This window comes from Octopus sinensis, linkage group LG17 (genome assembly GCF_006345805.1).
Source record: "Octopus sinensis linkage group LG17, ASM634580v1, whole genome shotgun sequence".
Classification (NCBI taxonomy): domain Eukaryota; kingdom Metazoa; phylum Mollusca; class Cephalopoda; order Octopoda; family Octopodidae; genus Octopus; species Octopus sinensis.
In genome coordinates this window covers 3,677,735-3,693,320 of record NC_043013.1, presented here as the reverse complement: position 1 = coordinate 3,693,320, position 15,586 = coordinate 3,677,735, and the positions used below count along the sequence as shown (strand labels likewise).

The 15,586-nt window shown below is 38.8% G+C and overlaps 1 protein-coding gene across 1 annotated transcript in view; it reads right to left on the bottom strand.

The window, feature by feature from the left end:
- LOC115220994 (alkyldihydroxyacetonephosphate synthase, peroxisomal) overlaps nucleotides 1-15,586 on the bottom strand; it is a 70,937-nt gene that overhangs the window by 30,412 nt on the left and 24,939 nt on the right. Inside the window, exons 7-10 of the mRNA XM_029791212.2 lie at nucleotides 11,563-11,642; nucleotides 8,922-9,002; nucleotides 7,276-7,401; nucleotides 2,383-2,491 (exon numbers count right to left, since the gene is read on the bottom strand). Of these exons, the coding sequence (XP_029647072.1) occupies nucleotides 2,383-2,491; nucleotides 7,276-7,401; nucleotides 8,922-9,002; nucleotides 11,563-11,642 (396 nt within the window). The remainder of the gene's footprint in view (nucleotides 1-2,382; nucleotides 2,492-7,275; nucleotides 7,402-8,921; nucleotides 9,003-11,562; nucleotides 11,643-15,586) is intronic.

Here is a 15,586-nt window from a genome sequence, read left to right as displayed (position 1 = left end):
GTTATATTATATTGTATACATAACTAAATATGCAGTTGTTCAGCCTGCTAGAAACAGCAGCCAAATTTCCCTTAGACCACACGCTACTATTTTTTAAAAAATGAAGTGTACACTGTAATCCTTGATATATAAAAGCTGGGAAAGCCTGGCTAGAATGCCTTTAATCATAGGCCCAATCAATCTGCGGTGACAGAGGACTAAACAACAGAAAATATATCACTTACGAAATACACATAATTCCCATTATATCACTTCACACCACACACCATAGCAAAACAATTACATGCAAGGAGGTACCCAAAAGGAACTGGAAATGTTCTCTGTGGGACAAGCTCATTGTAGTTCAGGCTTCTGCTGCTAGAAGCCACTTGATGTGACCCTCAGGCAGCAGTGAAGGCTGAAGTCATACTGCCACATAGTACATCTTTGTTTTGCCGTGCTTCTCTCCTGCTTGATTTTTGCGATGGCTGAAACGAAGGAACAGCATGCTTCTGTGAAATTCTGTTTTCTGCTGGGGAAAACAGCAGCCGAAACAGTTGTCATGCTTCAAACAGCTTACAAGGACACTGCCATGAGCAAAACACAAGTTTACGGGTAGTTTCCATGCTTTAGGAGTGGTCACTTGTCACCTGAAGATCAACCTCATTGAGGACAACTGTCAATCTCCCAAATGAATAAAAACATCATGAAAATTTATGAATGGATCTTGGAGGACTGTCACCGAACAATTGACGAACTTCTTGATATGACTGGTATGTCCTGGGGCTCCTGCCGGCAAGTTTTGAGTGAGGAATTTCAAATGAAAAGAGTTGCAGCAAAATTTCTGCCACACTAGCTCACGGAAGATCAAAAGCAGTCACAACCAAATGCATGTCATGAACTGAAAGAATAGTTGGAAGTTGATCTGGACCTTTTTTCAAAGGTCATCGCTAGTGATGACAGCTGGTGCCACAGAATTTGCAGATGCAGAAGAGGTGCAGAAGAAAATGGCAGAGACATCAAAAGGCATCACTTTGCAAGAGTTCCAGCACTGTTTCAAATAGTGGAAAAGGCACCTGGACCAATGCATTGCTTCAAATGGAGAATATTTTGAAGGCGATAAAAGTGTAAACACGTAAAGCTAAGTGAATAAAATAATATTGCAAAATTCCAGTTTCTTTTGAGTATCCCTTTGTAACATATCTAGACTATCATAATTTACATCATCTCTATATATATAAACGGCAAAATGTCTGTCTGTGTGTGTGTCCTTTATACAAATCCACAATTTTTCAGTTAGAGGGCTCGCACTTTCTATGGTCATTCAAAACCGTCCAAGGGTGATCGTGCACACCTTTACATTTCCCCAGTCACCCCGCAAAGCCATTAAAAATTCAATAGAAGCGACTTTTTTGTGAATTTTCTATCCAAAACCCAATCAAAATGCCCGAAACTTGATACGCCAATTGAATGCCAGCTAGCAGTATGAGATTGGTCAGAGATTTGGACAGTACTCGCGTGTATGTGTGCACGCATGCAGCTGTATATGCATGCACTAGCACCATGACCCGGCAATGCCGGGTCATAGTGCTAGTATAATGTCTAAGCAACATAAATAATGCCCTCTGTCAGTTACAACGATGAGGGTTCCAGTTGATCCATTCAACAAAACAGCCTGCTCATAAAATTAATGTGTAAATGTCTGGGCACTCCATACCCTTTGGAAGTATTTGCTGTGCAAGGATAGAAAAATGGAAACACTAAATATTTTGACATCAGTGGAGTTTTCCAGGGTTGCAATGTTTTTGCTATTCCTCCTATGTAGTTCTTAAGCAGATTCAGTATGACACAGAATGTGACACACTGGTCTTTTGAAATATGAGTACTACTCATTTTTGCCAGTTGAGTGGACTGGAGCAATGTGAAATAAAGTGTCTTGCTCAAGGAGACAATGTGCTGCTGGGGATCAAACTCACAACCTTACAATTGTGAGCCAAATACTCTAACCGCTAGACCATAGGCCTTCACTCTACACAACATAACCAAACCGGAAGTCACAGACTGTCATACTATGCTGCACTCAACAGAATCAATCAAGTACACAACATGATACACAATATAACCACACAAGAGTATTTACTCAAACTGAGACTGCATTTGAGTTCTGAGTTTGTTTCATCCTTAGATATTTCACCTGTAACACTCATATTCATTACTGATCAACCCAAGAGGCATAAAAAATGAAACATTTATTCATCAACTTTATTTCCTAATCAACTTCTAGCTCACAATATAACTGAAATGAAATTAAATGTTGTAAAACATTTGGTCCAGTATTCTAATTTTTATGACTATTTTAACAGAATTTGACAAAAGGAATTTATCTTATTTTCCCTCACTTACCTTCTGAACCAAGGATCAAATGATGTATATCTGGCCCAGCTGATATTCTTGGTACTAGACAGTTCTTCTCCAACACTCCTCGTGGTGTCACGAACTTTGCATGAACAAGCTGGTGTATGGAAATAATACAAAGCATTAGATTCAGAATTGTTAACATGCCAGACAAAATGCTTTCAACCCTTTAGTGTTCGCATTATTCTGCCAAAATTAATCCTTTTTTATCCACATTGTTTTGAATTAATCATGCATTATCTTGTAGCTATGAGATTTTGATGAGGAAGCTGTTAATTTTTAAAACGATATTGTAGGGTTGGTGTGAGAGACCAGATCCGGCCATTTTGAACATAAAACAGGCAGAATACTTTTGGCTGGATATGGCCGGTTTAAATGCTAAAGGGTTAAACATTTTGTTTATATTTCAATTCTGAGATCAACTTTGCCTTTCATCCTTTGAGATTCATGAAATAAGTACCGGTTGAGCACTAGAGTTGGTGTAATCAACTGGCCCCCAACCCCAAAATTTCAGGCCTTGTACCTATAGTAGAAAGTACTATTATTATTACTGAAAGCAGCTAGCTAGCAAAATTGTTAGCATGGTTGACAAAATGCTTCGCAACATTCTGAGTTCAAATTCTTCCAAGGTTGACTTTGCCTTTCATCCTTTCAGGGTCAATAAAATAAGTACCAGTTGCATACTGGGGTTGATGGAATCGACTTTCCCCCTCACCCCAGAATTTCAAGCCTTATGCTTTTAATAGAAAGGGTTATTATAATTATTGAAAGTGGTGAGCTGTCAGAAGGATTAACATATTGGACAAAATGCTTAGCAGCATTCCTTCTGCTTTTTTTTTACATTCTAAGTTCAAATCATGCCATGGTTGGCTTTGCCTCTCATCCTTCTGGAGTTCATAAAATAAGTACCATTTAACCCTTTCATTACCAACCCAGCTGAAACCGCCTCTGGCTCTGTCGTACAAATGTCTTGTTTTCATAAGGTTTTAATTAAAATCTTCCACCAAACCTTAGTTACAATTTATGTTCCTAACACTAACTTAATGGTAACTAAGTTATTTTACTAAATTCTTTGTTATATTTAAAATAATTGAAAGAAATACAGAGCATCTCAAATAAATACGGTAATAAAAGGGTTAAGTACTAGGGTCAATGTAATCAACTAACCCTCTTCTCCTAAAAATTGCTGTTTTGTACCAAATTTTAAAACAATTGAGCTGACAGAATCATTACATCAGATAAGATGATGCTGAATGGTACTTCTTCCAGCTCATTACGTTCTGAGTTCAAATTCTATGGGGTCGACTGCCTTTTGGAGGTTGATAACATAAGTATCAGTTCAGCACTGGGGTCAATGTAATCAGCTTCCTCTTCCCTCAACTTTGCTAGTTTTATGCCAAAGTAGTGAAGGCGGACAGGAGAGGAAAAGAATCATCATCATCATCATTATTATTATTATTATTATTTCATTTAAGGCAGTGAACTGACAGAATTGTTAGCATGCTGGGCAAAATGCTTAGCAGCATCTCATCTGTCTTTACATTGAGTTCAAATTCCACCAAGATCAACTTTGCCTTTCAACCTTTCAGGGCCAATAAAATAAATACCAGTTTAACACTGGGGTCGATGTAATCAACTTACCTAATTCCCTCGAAATTGCTGGCCTTGTGCCAAAATTCGAAACTATTATTACTATTTCATATCATTGCTCAGTAAGGACATAAAATACTGATTTGTGTTGTTTTTTTCCATGCTAACTGCCAAATGTTAACAAAAAACCTGAAACTGGAAGAAGTACTTTCCCAAGAACATGAGCTGTTCCAAAGAAAAAAATTTATGGAACACTCCCATATCTGTCTTGATACCCAATGATTCAAAATGAACCTCATGCTTTGATAATAACTGGTACAACAAGCACTTTCATTACTGAACACTGCCCCTACTTTGATATCTTCGCCTTCGGCTCAGTGCGTCCGTGCTGCCAACAAAGCACGCGGAGTTCTGTTTTTGATTCGACGGTCATTCGGAATGCTCACAGCAGCCATATTCCTACCACTCTATGTCACGCTGGTGAGACCCATAGTGGAGTACGGGATTCAAGCCTCTTCTCCTTATCTCCTCAAAGTCATACATCATCTCGAAAGAGTTCAGAAGCTGGCTACGCGCATGGTTCTTGGTCTCAAGCATTTGTCTTATGAAGAAAGGCTGAAGACGCCGTGATCTCATTCTTGCTCACAACGTCATAAGCGGAAAGTGTAACCTCTCGAAAGAGCTGTTCTTCACTCTTGTTCCAGAGTGTCAGCTGCGGGGTCACTCCGAAAAGCTCTATCTGCGACGATTTCATCTCAATCAAATGAGAGGGGCTTTCTCCATCCGGGTTGCAGATCCGTGGAATAAGCTGCCAGACGAGATGGTGAAGATGCCGACGACCGCTCGGTTCAAAGTCTCTCTTGACCAGAAATGGCCTGAACTCTTCGTATGAACGCCCACTCTGTACATAACTCCAAGTCCCCCTACATAGCCTTGCTTTTTGCTTTTTGAGCCAAAAAAATTAACCTTAACCTAACCATCCCTACTTGTAATTCAGTGTGGTTTAGGATCTTTTACACTTCTTTGTCTGAACGAATTACAAAGTCTTTTATGAAGAAATCTCTTTCTTTTTTTAATGTCATGCAAAATGACATCTGATCAACTGTATTCAAGTATTCGATTTATGACAAAACCCAGTAGAATTTTAGGTTTACCAGATTCCTTTAGAGTTTTTTCTTCTACATGATTGCACCACTTTTCTGATGTTTGTGTTTTATCATCATCATCATCATCATTGTTTAGCGTCCGCTTTCCATGCTAGCATGGGTTGGACGTTCGACCGGGGATCTGTGAAGCCAGAAGGCTGCACCAGGCCCAGTCTGATCTGGCAGTGTTTCTACAGCTGGATGCCCTTCCTAACGCCAACCACTCCGTGAGTGTAGTGGGTGCTTTTTACGTGCCACCTGCACAGGTGCCAGGCGAGGCTGGCTTCGGCCACGATTCGGATGGTGCTTTTTACGTGCCACCGACACGGAAGCCAGTCGAGGCGGCGCTGGCTTCGGCCACGATTCGGATAGTGCTTTTTACGTATCTCCAGTCCAGGGGTCCTGGCATCTGCCGGGTGCCAGTCATAGGATTGGTTCAATTTCGATTCCGATTTCACTTGCCCCAACAGGTCTTCGCAAGCAAAGTGGGGGTTGGCATAGGTGCCTGTCGTCGGATGAGGTTCGATATCGACTTCGCTTGCCTCAACAGGTCTTTGTGTGTCCAAGGGAGGAAAGGCATGCATAAGTGGGCTGGGCTCACTTGTCCTGCCTGGTCTTCTCACGTACAGCATATTTTTATCATAATTATAATTATTCATGACGTATATTTGCCATTGAAATATGGCTAACCCCTAAGGGTGGATGCTACTGTGGTTTGTAGCCCCAGGAGGCCACTGCCTCCAGCTGGCTAGTGTGTCTATAGCCAGCTGGAGGCAGTGGCCTCCTGGGGCTACAAACTACAGTAGCATCCACCCTTAGGGGTTAGCCATATTTCAATGGCAAATATACGTCACGATGTGTTGTAGCTACTGTTTATAACTCGCTCTGAGATTTATCATTATTCAGCTCCCTGCCAAATTCAAATTCCACCAAGGTTGACTTTGCCTTTCATCTTTTCAGGGTCAATAAAATAAATACCAGTTGAGTACTGGGTCAATCTAATCAACTAGCATCCTCCCCACAAATTTCAGGCCTTGTGCCTACAGTAGAAAGGATTATTATTATTGTTGTTGTTGTTGTTGTTACTTTAATTCAGTAGTCTTATTTCTTTCACTGCACTACCAAGTGCAGCATATACTACTGAGATCAGTAAATAACATCATCATCATTGTTCGACCGTGGTCGAGACAATGGAATTTACCATGCTACGCCAGACTTCACGGTCCATCATAGCATTAGGGAGGTCCTGTTGCTGGATGCCTGTATCCCTGGAGATTACATCAGGGTAGAAGAGTGTGCACCCTCTGGTATTGTGAGTAGATGGCTTCCAGAGGAGAAGAGTAGAAATTGCCTTGTTTTCAGCTCTACAACAATGTCCAGCAAACTGGACTCTCCTACCTTTCACAAGAGGTGACACAGGTGGTAGTCTTTTATGAAGAAATCTCTTTCTTTTTAATGTCATGCATAATGATATCTGATCAACTGTGTTCAAGTATAAGTAAATACTCTAGTAAATAACAATGTACAGCTCCAGACCATATCTGACTACATTTATAAACATTTATAAAAATAAAGAGAAATAATAATGGTACCATGAACTACAACACTTGATAAACTGTTTCATAACCCATTCAGTAGAGTAACATAAATGGCAGATGAACTGCTTTCTGGGCAAGACATCATTACAGGAGTCATTTCTTACAAGATTTAGATCTATTTACCAAAGATGATTGAACTGAGATTCTTTTATGTTTTACTCATTTCAGTCATTAGACTGTGGCCATGCTGGGGCACTGCCTTGAAGAATCTTTAGTCAAATGAATTGACCCAACCCCACCCCCAGTACTTATTGTTTTTAAGTCTGGTGCTTACTGAATCAATCTCGTTTGCTAAACCGCTAAGTTACATGGATGTAAACACACACACACACACATATATATATAAAACGGACTTCATTCAGTTTCTGCCTACCAAATCCAATCACAAGGCTTTGGTCAACCCAGGACTATAAAAGACAAATACACAAGGTGTCATGTTGTGGGACTGAACCCAGAACCATGTGGCTGTGTAGCAAACTTCTTACCACACAGCTACACCTGTGCCTAAACCACCCTAAAACTTTCACAAAAACTCTTATTTTACTTACCAAATCTTCTATATTTCCATAAATATTTTTCTTCATCCCAGATGCCCTGGTGGCTATCCAGCCTCCTAGGGAACTGAACTCCATTGAGTCAGGCTCATGGCCTGTGCAATACCCTTTCTCAGCCAACTGAAATAATAATAAGAAGCAACATTAAAACTCAACAATAATAAGCAACATTAAAAGTTACTTGGTGACCCTACCAGTGCTGGTGCCACATAAAAAACGTCCAATCCACACTGTAAAGTGGTTGGCATTTGGAAGGGCATCCAGCCGTAAAAACCATGCCAAAACTCATCTCGCCTATTCTGGTTTCATGTAAAAACTCTAACAAGTTCAAAACAGCACAATCAATTTGATTCATGTTACAGAAAATATTCTCTAAGTTTCATTCAACAGCAAGATCATGTTTTAAACATATAAATAAACTTTAATAAAGTACATTTCAGTAGTAATTCTTTTTCAGATTTTATCTATTACTGCTAGCTAAGATAAAGACATTTAGTGCTTTGTCCACAATATAACACACAATTAGCAACAAAGTAATAAATCATTAATTCATCATCACCATCATTTAACGTCCACCCTCCATGCTGTCATAGGTGGGATGGTTTGACAGAAGTCAGCCAGGCAGAAGCCTGCACCAGACTTCTGTGACTGTTTTGGCAGGATTTTACAGCTGGATGCCCTTCCTAACACCAACCACCCAGCAGAGTGGACTTAGTGCTTTTTATGTGGCACAAGCACAGGCGAGGTCAGTTTTGGCAAAGTTTTTACAGTTGGATGCCCTTCCAAATGCCAACTACTTTATACTGTGGACTGGATGCTTTTTAAGTGGCACCTGCATTGATAGGGTCACCAAGTAACTTGCAAGACAAAAATCTTTTAAGAGAGGAGGGGACATTGGAGGAGGTGATCTTGGGTCAGATGATGAAAGGTTATAGTGAGACAGAAACAGGTATCTTACTCTAGAGGTGGTAGAAGTTTACACAACTGGAGAGAAAGAGAGAGAGATCAGGAATGAAGACAGAAACAGGTGTGCTGCTGCAAAGGAGATGCATGATTACCCAACCTGAGGGAAGTGCAGAAGGAGAGAGAGAGAGTGGGAGAAAGCAGGATAGAGACAGTGGCAAAATGCCAGGCATATTCACAAGGGATGGGGATCAGAATATAAATGGGATGGTCAAGTAAAAGCAGAGAGAGATATAGATGGTGGCGTGATTAGAGAGTACAGAGGAGAAGTGAGTGGTGAAAACCTGGGTATATATAGAGCTGGAAGTAATGTGAGGAAGAGAAGAGATGGAGATATGTAGATTGGTCTGTTGGGGTAGGGTGTGTGAAAAGTTTTCTTGTTACATGTGAGTGGAACACACAGGTCAAGGGCTAGTGGATAGCAATGATACAGTGAGACAGGGCCAAGAGGACAGGATTGGGGAGTGGTAGGTAGGCATAGAGCATGAAGTGGAAATGAGAGGAAGAGAGAAGATGTAGTTTGGTTTGTAGTGGTAGGGTGTGTGAGGAGTTTTCTTGTTATGTGTGGGTGGGACACAGCACTTCTAGAACTGTTTCACTGATGTGGGCAGGTGGGATGATGATGATGATGATGATGATGATGAAAGAGTTCATTAAAGTATTTTAAGTCAACTCACTCTTCTTTCCAAATCCTGTCCAACAATACCACTCTCAGCACATACTGTCAGATTCTCCTCGTCAATCCACAAAATTTTATTCTGCAAAGAAAAGTGATTTAGTTTCCCTTCTCAAAGTGAACATGACGGAAATATAAGTATTTAAATATTTAAATAACATTGTATAAAATTTTTTAAAATATTTTCCTCCATTCTTCAACTCTTTGGCATTCAGGGGTTACTTCTCTCGAATATAATTCTTATGCATTCACATCATTTTAAAGTAATCATGCATTATTTCATAACTTTGAAATTTCAATGATGTGATTGTTTATTTGTGAAGTGATGATACTGTAGGGTGAAGAACCAGATCTGGACAGTTTGAACATAAAACAGGTAGAATATTTAGGCTGGATATGGCCAGTTTAAATGATGAAGGGCGAAATTATGGTCAGTCTGCATCTTATTCAATGTAAACCTTTTTAAATCTCTCCATCTGATTATTTATCAGCGTCTCCCTTCACTTCATACAACTTTAATAGATGTTTAACCTTTCAGCATTTAAACCAGCCACATTCAGCCTAAATATTGTACCTTCTTTATATTCGAACTGAGCACATCTGGCTTCTCACACCTGCCCTACAATGTCATTCTAAGAATAAACAATCATATCACTGAAATTTTGAAGCTGCAAGATAATGTATGGCTAATTCAAAACAATGTGGAAAATAAGCATATTTATATTTGGGAGTAACCTGAATGCTAAAGGGTTAAAGCAGACACTGCTATGGTTCCACAACAAATCTTACAGCCCCAAATAAACATGGCTCTTACGCTCTCCGGCTATCTATCTGCGGCTTTATATAGCTATGGTAAGACCTCACCTGGAATTTGCATCACCGGTCTGGAACCCCTATCTTGCCCAGGATATCAATCGTCTGGAAGCTGTTCAGCGACGTGCAACCAACAGAATACCCTCCATCAGGCATTTGCCATATCCTGAACGCCTTACTTCCCTGGGCATGGACACATTGAAACTCCGACGTCTGGCAGCTGACTTGGCCGACACCCATAAAATTATCAACCTTCTTACAAACAATAACACTGAGCACCTTTTCAAACTCCACCCATCTAACTCCCGTGGACATATTTACAAAGTAAGAAAACAGCACAGCTCCCATGACTTCAGGAAACATTTTTTCATGCTGAGAGTTGCTGAAGCATGGAACAAACTGCCGGCATCAGTTGTTAGTTGTCGGAGCACTGCATCCTTCAAAACTTCCATGCTTTCTGAGATTCGCCAACACTACACTTGATTTTCTCCCCTCCATACACACACAAGCATGTATCTGACTCATACATTGTTCGCTTTCCAGACATTTCTACATTACTGCATATACTTTTTATATGCACTTTCTGACAAGTTGTGGTGCACCTGAGTACTGTATACAATAATTTCATTATTATTATTATTATTATTATTTAATAGACAGTGTAGAAGTCCTTATTAAGATATTCAAACTCATTGCCAAGGAAAACGTTCCACTATTTTCAACCTATAAAATTACAACTCAAACACCCAAGTTATGCCACTTTTGGTTTGGTATTCTTTCTTTTATTCTTTTATATGTTTCAGTCCAATGACTGTGGCCATACTGGAGCACCGCCATTAAATAAGTTTGTCAGAAGTGGGCTGACCAGACTTCTTTAATTTGAAGATATTTTCTTTTAACCCAAATTTCTTAAGCCGTTAAATGATAATAATAATAATCCTTTCTACCACAGGCACAAGGCCTGAAATATTAAGGGAGAGGACCAGTCAATTTCATTGACCCCAGTGTTTAACTGGTACTTATTTCATCAACCCTGAAAGGGTGAAAGGCAAAGTCAACTTTGGTGGAATTTGAACTCAGAATGTAAAGACAGATGAAATGCCACAAAGTATTTCTCCTGGCATGCTAATGACTCTGCCAGCTTGCAATAACAATAATAGTAATAATGATAACAAAGCTTATGCTTGATGAAACTGGCAACTGATGGATGCAAAAACAACAGCTAATGTCATGAGTAAATCAATACAAGAAACATCATCATTAGAAACCAGTTTCAACAGATCTGTAGTCGAGTCTTAACCCACAGTGTGTTAGGGGAATATACAGAAGGCTAAACCTATGTTCTAGATATTGAATATCTATAAGAATAGATGTGGGATAAAACCAGGACAATACAGAGTTTTACAAAACACACAAGCTGTGAGGAACCAGGGAAGAGTCTTACAAGATATTACAAGCAGATTTTCAAAACAAACATTATTACAAACTGCTGGCTTCACCCTTTAGCATTCACATTAATTCATCAATTGTAATGCTTATTTATCCACATTATTTCAAATTAATTCTGCATTATCTCATAGCTTCGTGATTTTGATGATGTGATTGTCTATGTTTAGAATGACACTGTAGGGTAGGTGTGAGAGGCTGGATCTGGCCTGTTTGAACATAAAATACATCAAATATTTGGGCCGGATATGGCCTGTTTGAATGCTTAAAGGGTTAAATTATGCCAAATCTTAACTGAAACTCACAGAAGTACACGGAATACTTGCCAAAGTTCATAGCAAGACAAAAACAGAAAAACAATATAGTGTAGTGGAATTTCTTACCATTCGTGATGTATCAACAGAGATAATGACTCGTTTCTCAGAAGCAGGACATTCCAGGGCCCCAGAGACACTGGTGCCACCTAAATGAAGAATTGAAACAATATACATAAAGCTGTTAGATTAACATAGTCATGTAAAACTGCATTTTCATTTACCTAACAATTATTAATACTATTATTGCTGTTGGTATTACAATGACTAGTATCATTGCTCAAACTACTGCTGCTGCCACCACCACCGTTACTACTACTACTACTATTACTACTATTATTACTACTCCTACTAAGGCTGCTTCTACTACAAAAACTACCATCACTTACAACTACTACCATTACAAACAAGCCAAAGAAGAAACGTCTGTGTGATCACTTAACCTGCTAGAAACAGAAACCAAATTCCCTAAAATCACACCTTGTTATTTTCAGAAAGGAAGGAGATATTGTATGATCTTTGTTCTAAATATAAAAAAAAAATTAGAGCTGGCCAAGGCTCACATGGTCTTGCACATCCGTCTGCTCAATCAGATCAGCCCTTGTCAAGCAGGACTACTATTACTTATCTAACAGCTAACACTTCACGTTTTTCTCTTTTCACTGAACACATTCTTTTACATGTTTCAATCATTTGATTGTGGCCATGCAGGAGCATCACTTTAAAGGGTTTTAGTCAAAGAAACTGACCCCAGGACTTATTCTTTGCAAGCCTAGTACTTATTGTATCAGTCTCTTTTGCTGAACCACAAAATAATAGGAACATAAACACACCACCATTGGTCAAGCAATGGTGGTGGAAGACAAACACAGACTCAAAGACACACACACACATAAATATATATATATATATATATATATATATATATATATTATATATATATATTTGAAAGTATATTTTTCAAATATATTATACTGTACAAAGAACCTTTTTTTATTATTCTGCTTTAAATATATATATATATATATATAATATATATATATATTTATCTCAGGTCATCCCATAAGTTCTGTCCAATTTTACCTTTTTTTAAATTGAATGAAATTTAATAGTGTTTTAGAATGTTTAATGGAATCAAAAATTATTTTTATGCATTAGTGTACATTTAAACTAATCAAATATTATTTTACAGAATAATAGAATTGAAATTTTTTTGATTAAAACCCTTTCTAACATGGAAGTATCTTTTATGTAAGTATCTTTTACCTTTTTTCAGTCATTAGACTGCAGCCATGCTGGGTCACCACCATGAGGAATTTTACTCAAACAAATCAACCTCATTATTTACATTATTTACATTTGACGGATATTTGTCCTCATCTTGTTTGTTGTTAAGACAATGTTTCAGCTGATATACCCTCCAGCCTTCTTCAGGTGTCTTGGGGGAATTTCGAACCTGGATTCTCATTCCTAAGGTATGGCGTAGTGGTTAAGAGTACAGGCTACTAACCTGAAGATTCCGAGTTTGATTCCAAGCAGTGACATGAACAATAATAATAATAATAATAATAATAATAACATCGAAAAACACCTTAGGAATGAGAACCCCGGTTCGAAATTTCCCCAAGACAACTGAAGAAGGCCGGAGGGTATATCAGCTGAAACATTGTGTTAATAACAAACAAGATGAGGACAAATATCCATTGAATATAATGTAAATAATGTAAATAATGTACATAATTATTCATCTCTTAAATATAGAACTGTAAATCAACCCCAGTACTTTGTTTTTTTTTTTAAACCTGGTACTTATTCTATATGTTTCTTTTGCCGAACCACTAAGTTGCAGGGACATAAACACAACAATACTGGTTGTCAAGCAGTAAAGGGAGGGGAGCAGACATACACACATAGATCTATATATATATATATATAAAACATGCTTCTTTTAGTTTCCATCTACCAAATCCACTCACAAAGCTTTGGTTGACCCAGGGCTAAAGTAGAGGGCACTCGCCCAATGCACCACACAGTGGGACTGAACCCAGAACCATGTGGTTGGGAAACAAACTTCTAACCACACAACCACAAAAGCAAATTAGCATACTTGTCACTAAAATTCTCTTTCCAACAAACACTACAAGAAAACTAAACTATTTAATATACTTAAGTTCATCTACATTTCAAGTATGCACTGTCTAACAGCTCTAAGTGCAAAGAAACAGGTCAAATTGTCATCAATATATGAATTAACTAACCTAATTAAAAGCTAAACAATGTTTTCAAAGTAGCTATAGACTGCTTTGCACAGGTGAATCTTGATTAAGGTGTCCAGTGTATACATGCAACGTATTTTGTACATTCACTGAAATGCTGCAAAAGCTTTTCTGATTCTTCATTTGGCAGCAGTTTCGGTGTTTCCATCATTATTCATTCACACAAAATGACTTACATCTTCAACAGTTTGATCTTCAGCTGTCAAAGTGGCATCCCCTGTTCTTGGACTAATCTCAGTTACCTTTGTTTTCTTTGCATTCATTTTCAGTAAGGTTTTCTCACCACTTCACATCTGGACTCTGAATATTAATGTCATCTAATCTTTCAACTGGATGCCATATTCATTGCTGCAGACTAGTTTTTCATAATGAAACCACAATTAGGAGGAGGGGGAAGAGGGGGAACGACAACAAGATGCAACCCTGGAAAACTCCAGGGATGTCAAAATATTAAGTTTTCCCATTTCTCTATCTTCACAGAGCAAATGCTTCTAAAGGTTGAGATGTACCGCTCTGAGATGCTTTAGGTTTTACAATGCTCCACAGAGACTCTAGATGAATGCTGTCAAATACCTTTTTAGAGTTAATAAAATTAATTAACAGTCACTGGGACTCCAAACACTGATGATAGTTAAGTTAAGTTAATTTTTTGGCTCAAAAAACAAAAAGCAAGGCCATGTAGGGGGACATGGAGTTATGTACAGGGTGGTGTTCATGCAAAGAGTTCAGACCATTTCTGGTCAAGGGAGACTTTGAACCGAGTGGTCGTTGGCATCTTCACTATCTCGTCCAGCGGCTTATTCCACGGATCCACAACCCGGACAGAGAAAGCCCCTCTCCTTCAATTGAGATGAAATCGTCGCAGATAGAGCTTTTCGGAGTGACCCCTCAGCCGACGCTCTGGAGCAGGAGTGAAGAACAGCTCTTTCGAGAGGTTACACTTTCCGCTTATGATGTGAGCAAGAATGAGATCACCACGGCGTCTTCGTTTTTCTAGAGAATAACGGTCAAGCGTCTTCAGCCTTTCTTCATAAGACAAATTCTTGAGACCAAGAACCATGCGGGTAGCCAGCTTCTGGATTCTTTCGAGATGATGTATGTCTTTGAGGAGATCATGTACAATGTGATGATTCGGCCATGGTATGACTCACAGTTGTCTAAGCTCCACTCTTTCTTTAAAATTTGCTTGTATAATAGCAGAGAACAACAAAAGGTAAGTAAAATATAGGTGAAAACTAAGAAATCCTAAATAAATTCAATATCACAAGATTTTGAAATATTCTTCATATAGGCGCAGGAGTGGCTGTGTGATAAGTGGCTTGTTTACCAACCACATGGTTCTGGGTTCAGTCCCACTGCGTGGCACCTTGCACAAGTGTCTTCTACTTATACCCTCGGGCCAACCAAAGCCTTGTGAGTGGATTTGGTAGACGGAAACTGAAAGAAGCCCGTCGTATATATGTATATGTATATATATATATATATATATATATATATATATATATATGTGTGTGTGTGTGTGTGTGTGTGTGCGTGTGTGTTTGTGTCTGTGTTTGTCCCATCCAGCATCACTTGACAACCGATGCTGGTGTGTTTATGTCCCCGTCACTTAGCGGTCAAAGAGACCGATAGAATAAGTACTGGGCTTACAAAGAATAAGTCCCGGGGTCGAGTTGCTCGATTAAAGGCGGTGCTCCAGCATGGCCGCAGTCAAATGACTGAAACAAGTAAAAGCGTATAAAAGAGTAACCAACTACCACAGTCACCACTCTTTGTAAAAATAAGAAATTCTAACATATTATTTTCATGGCAGTGTT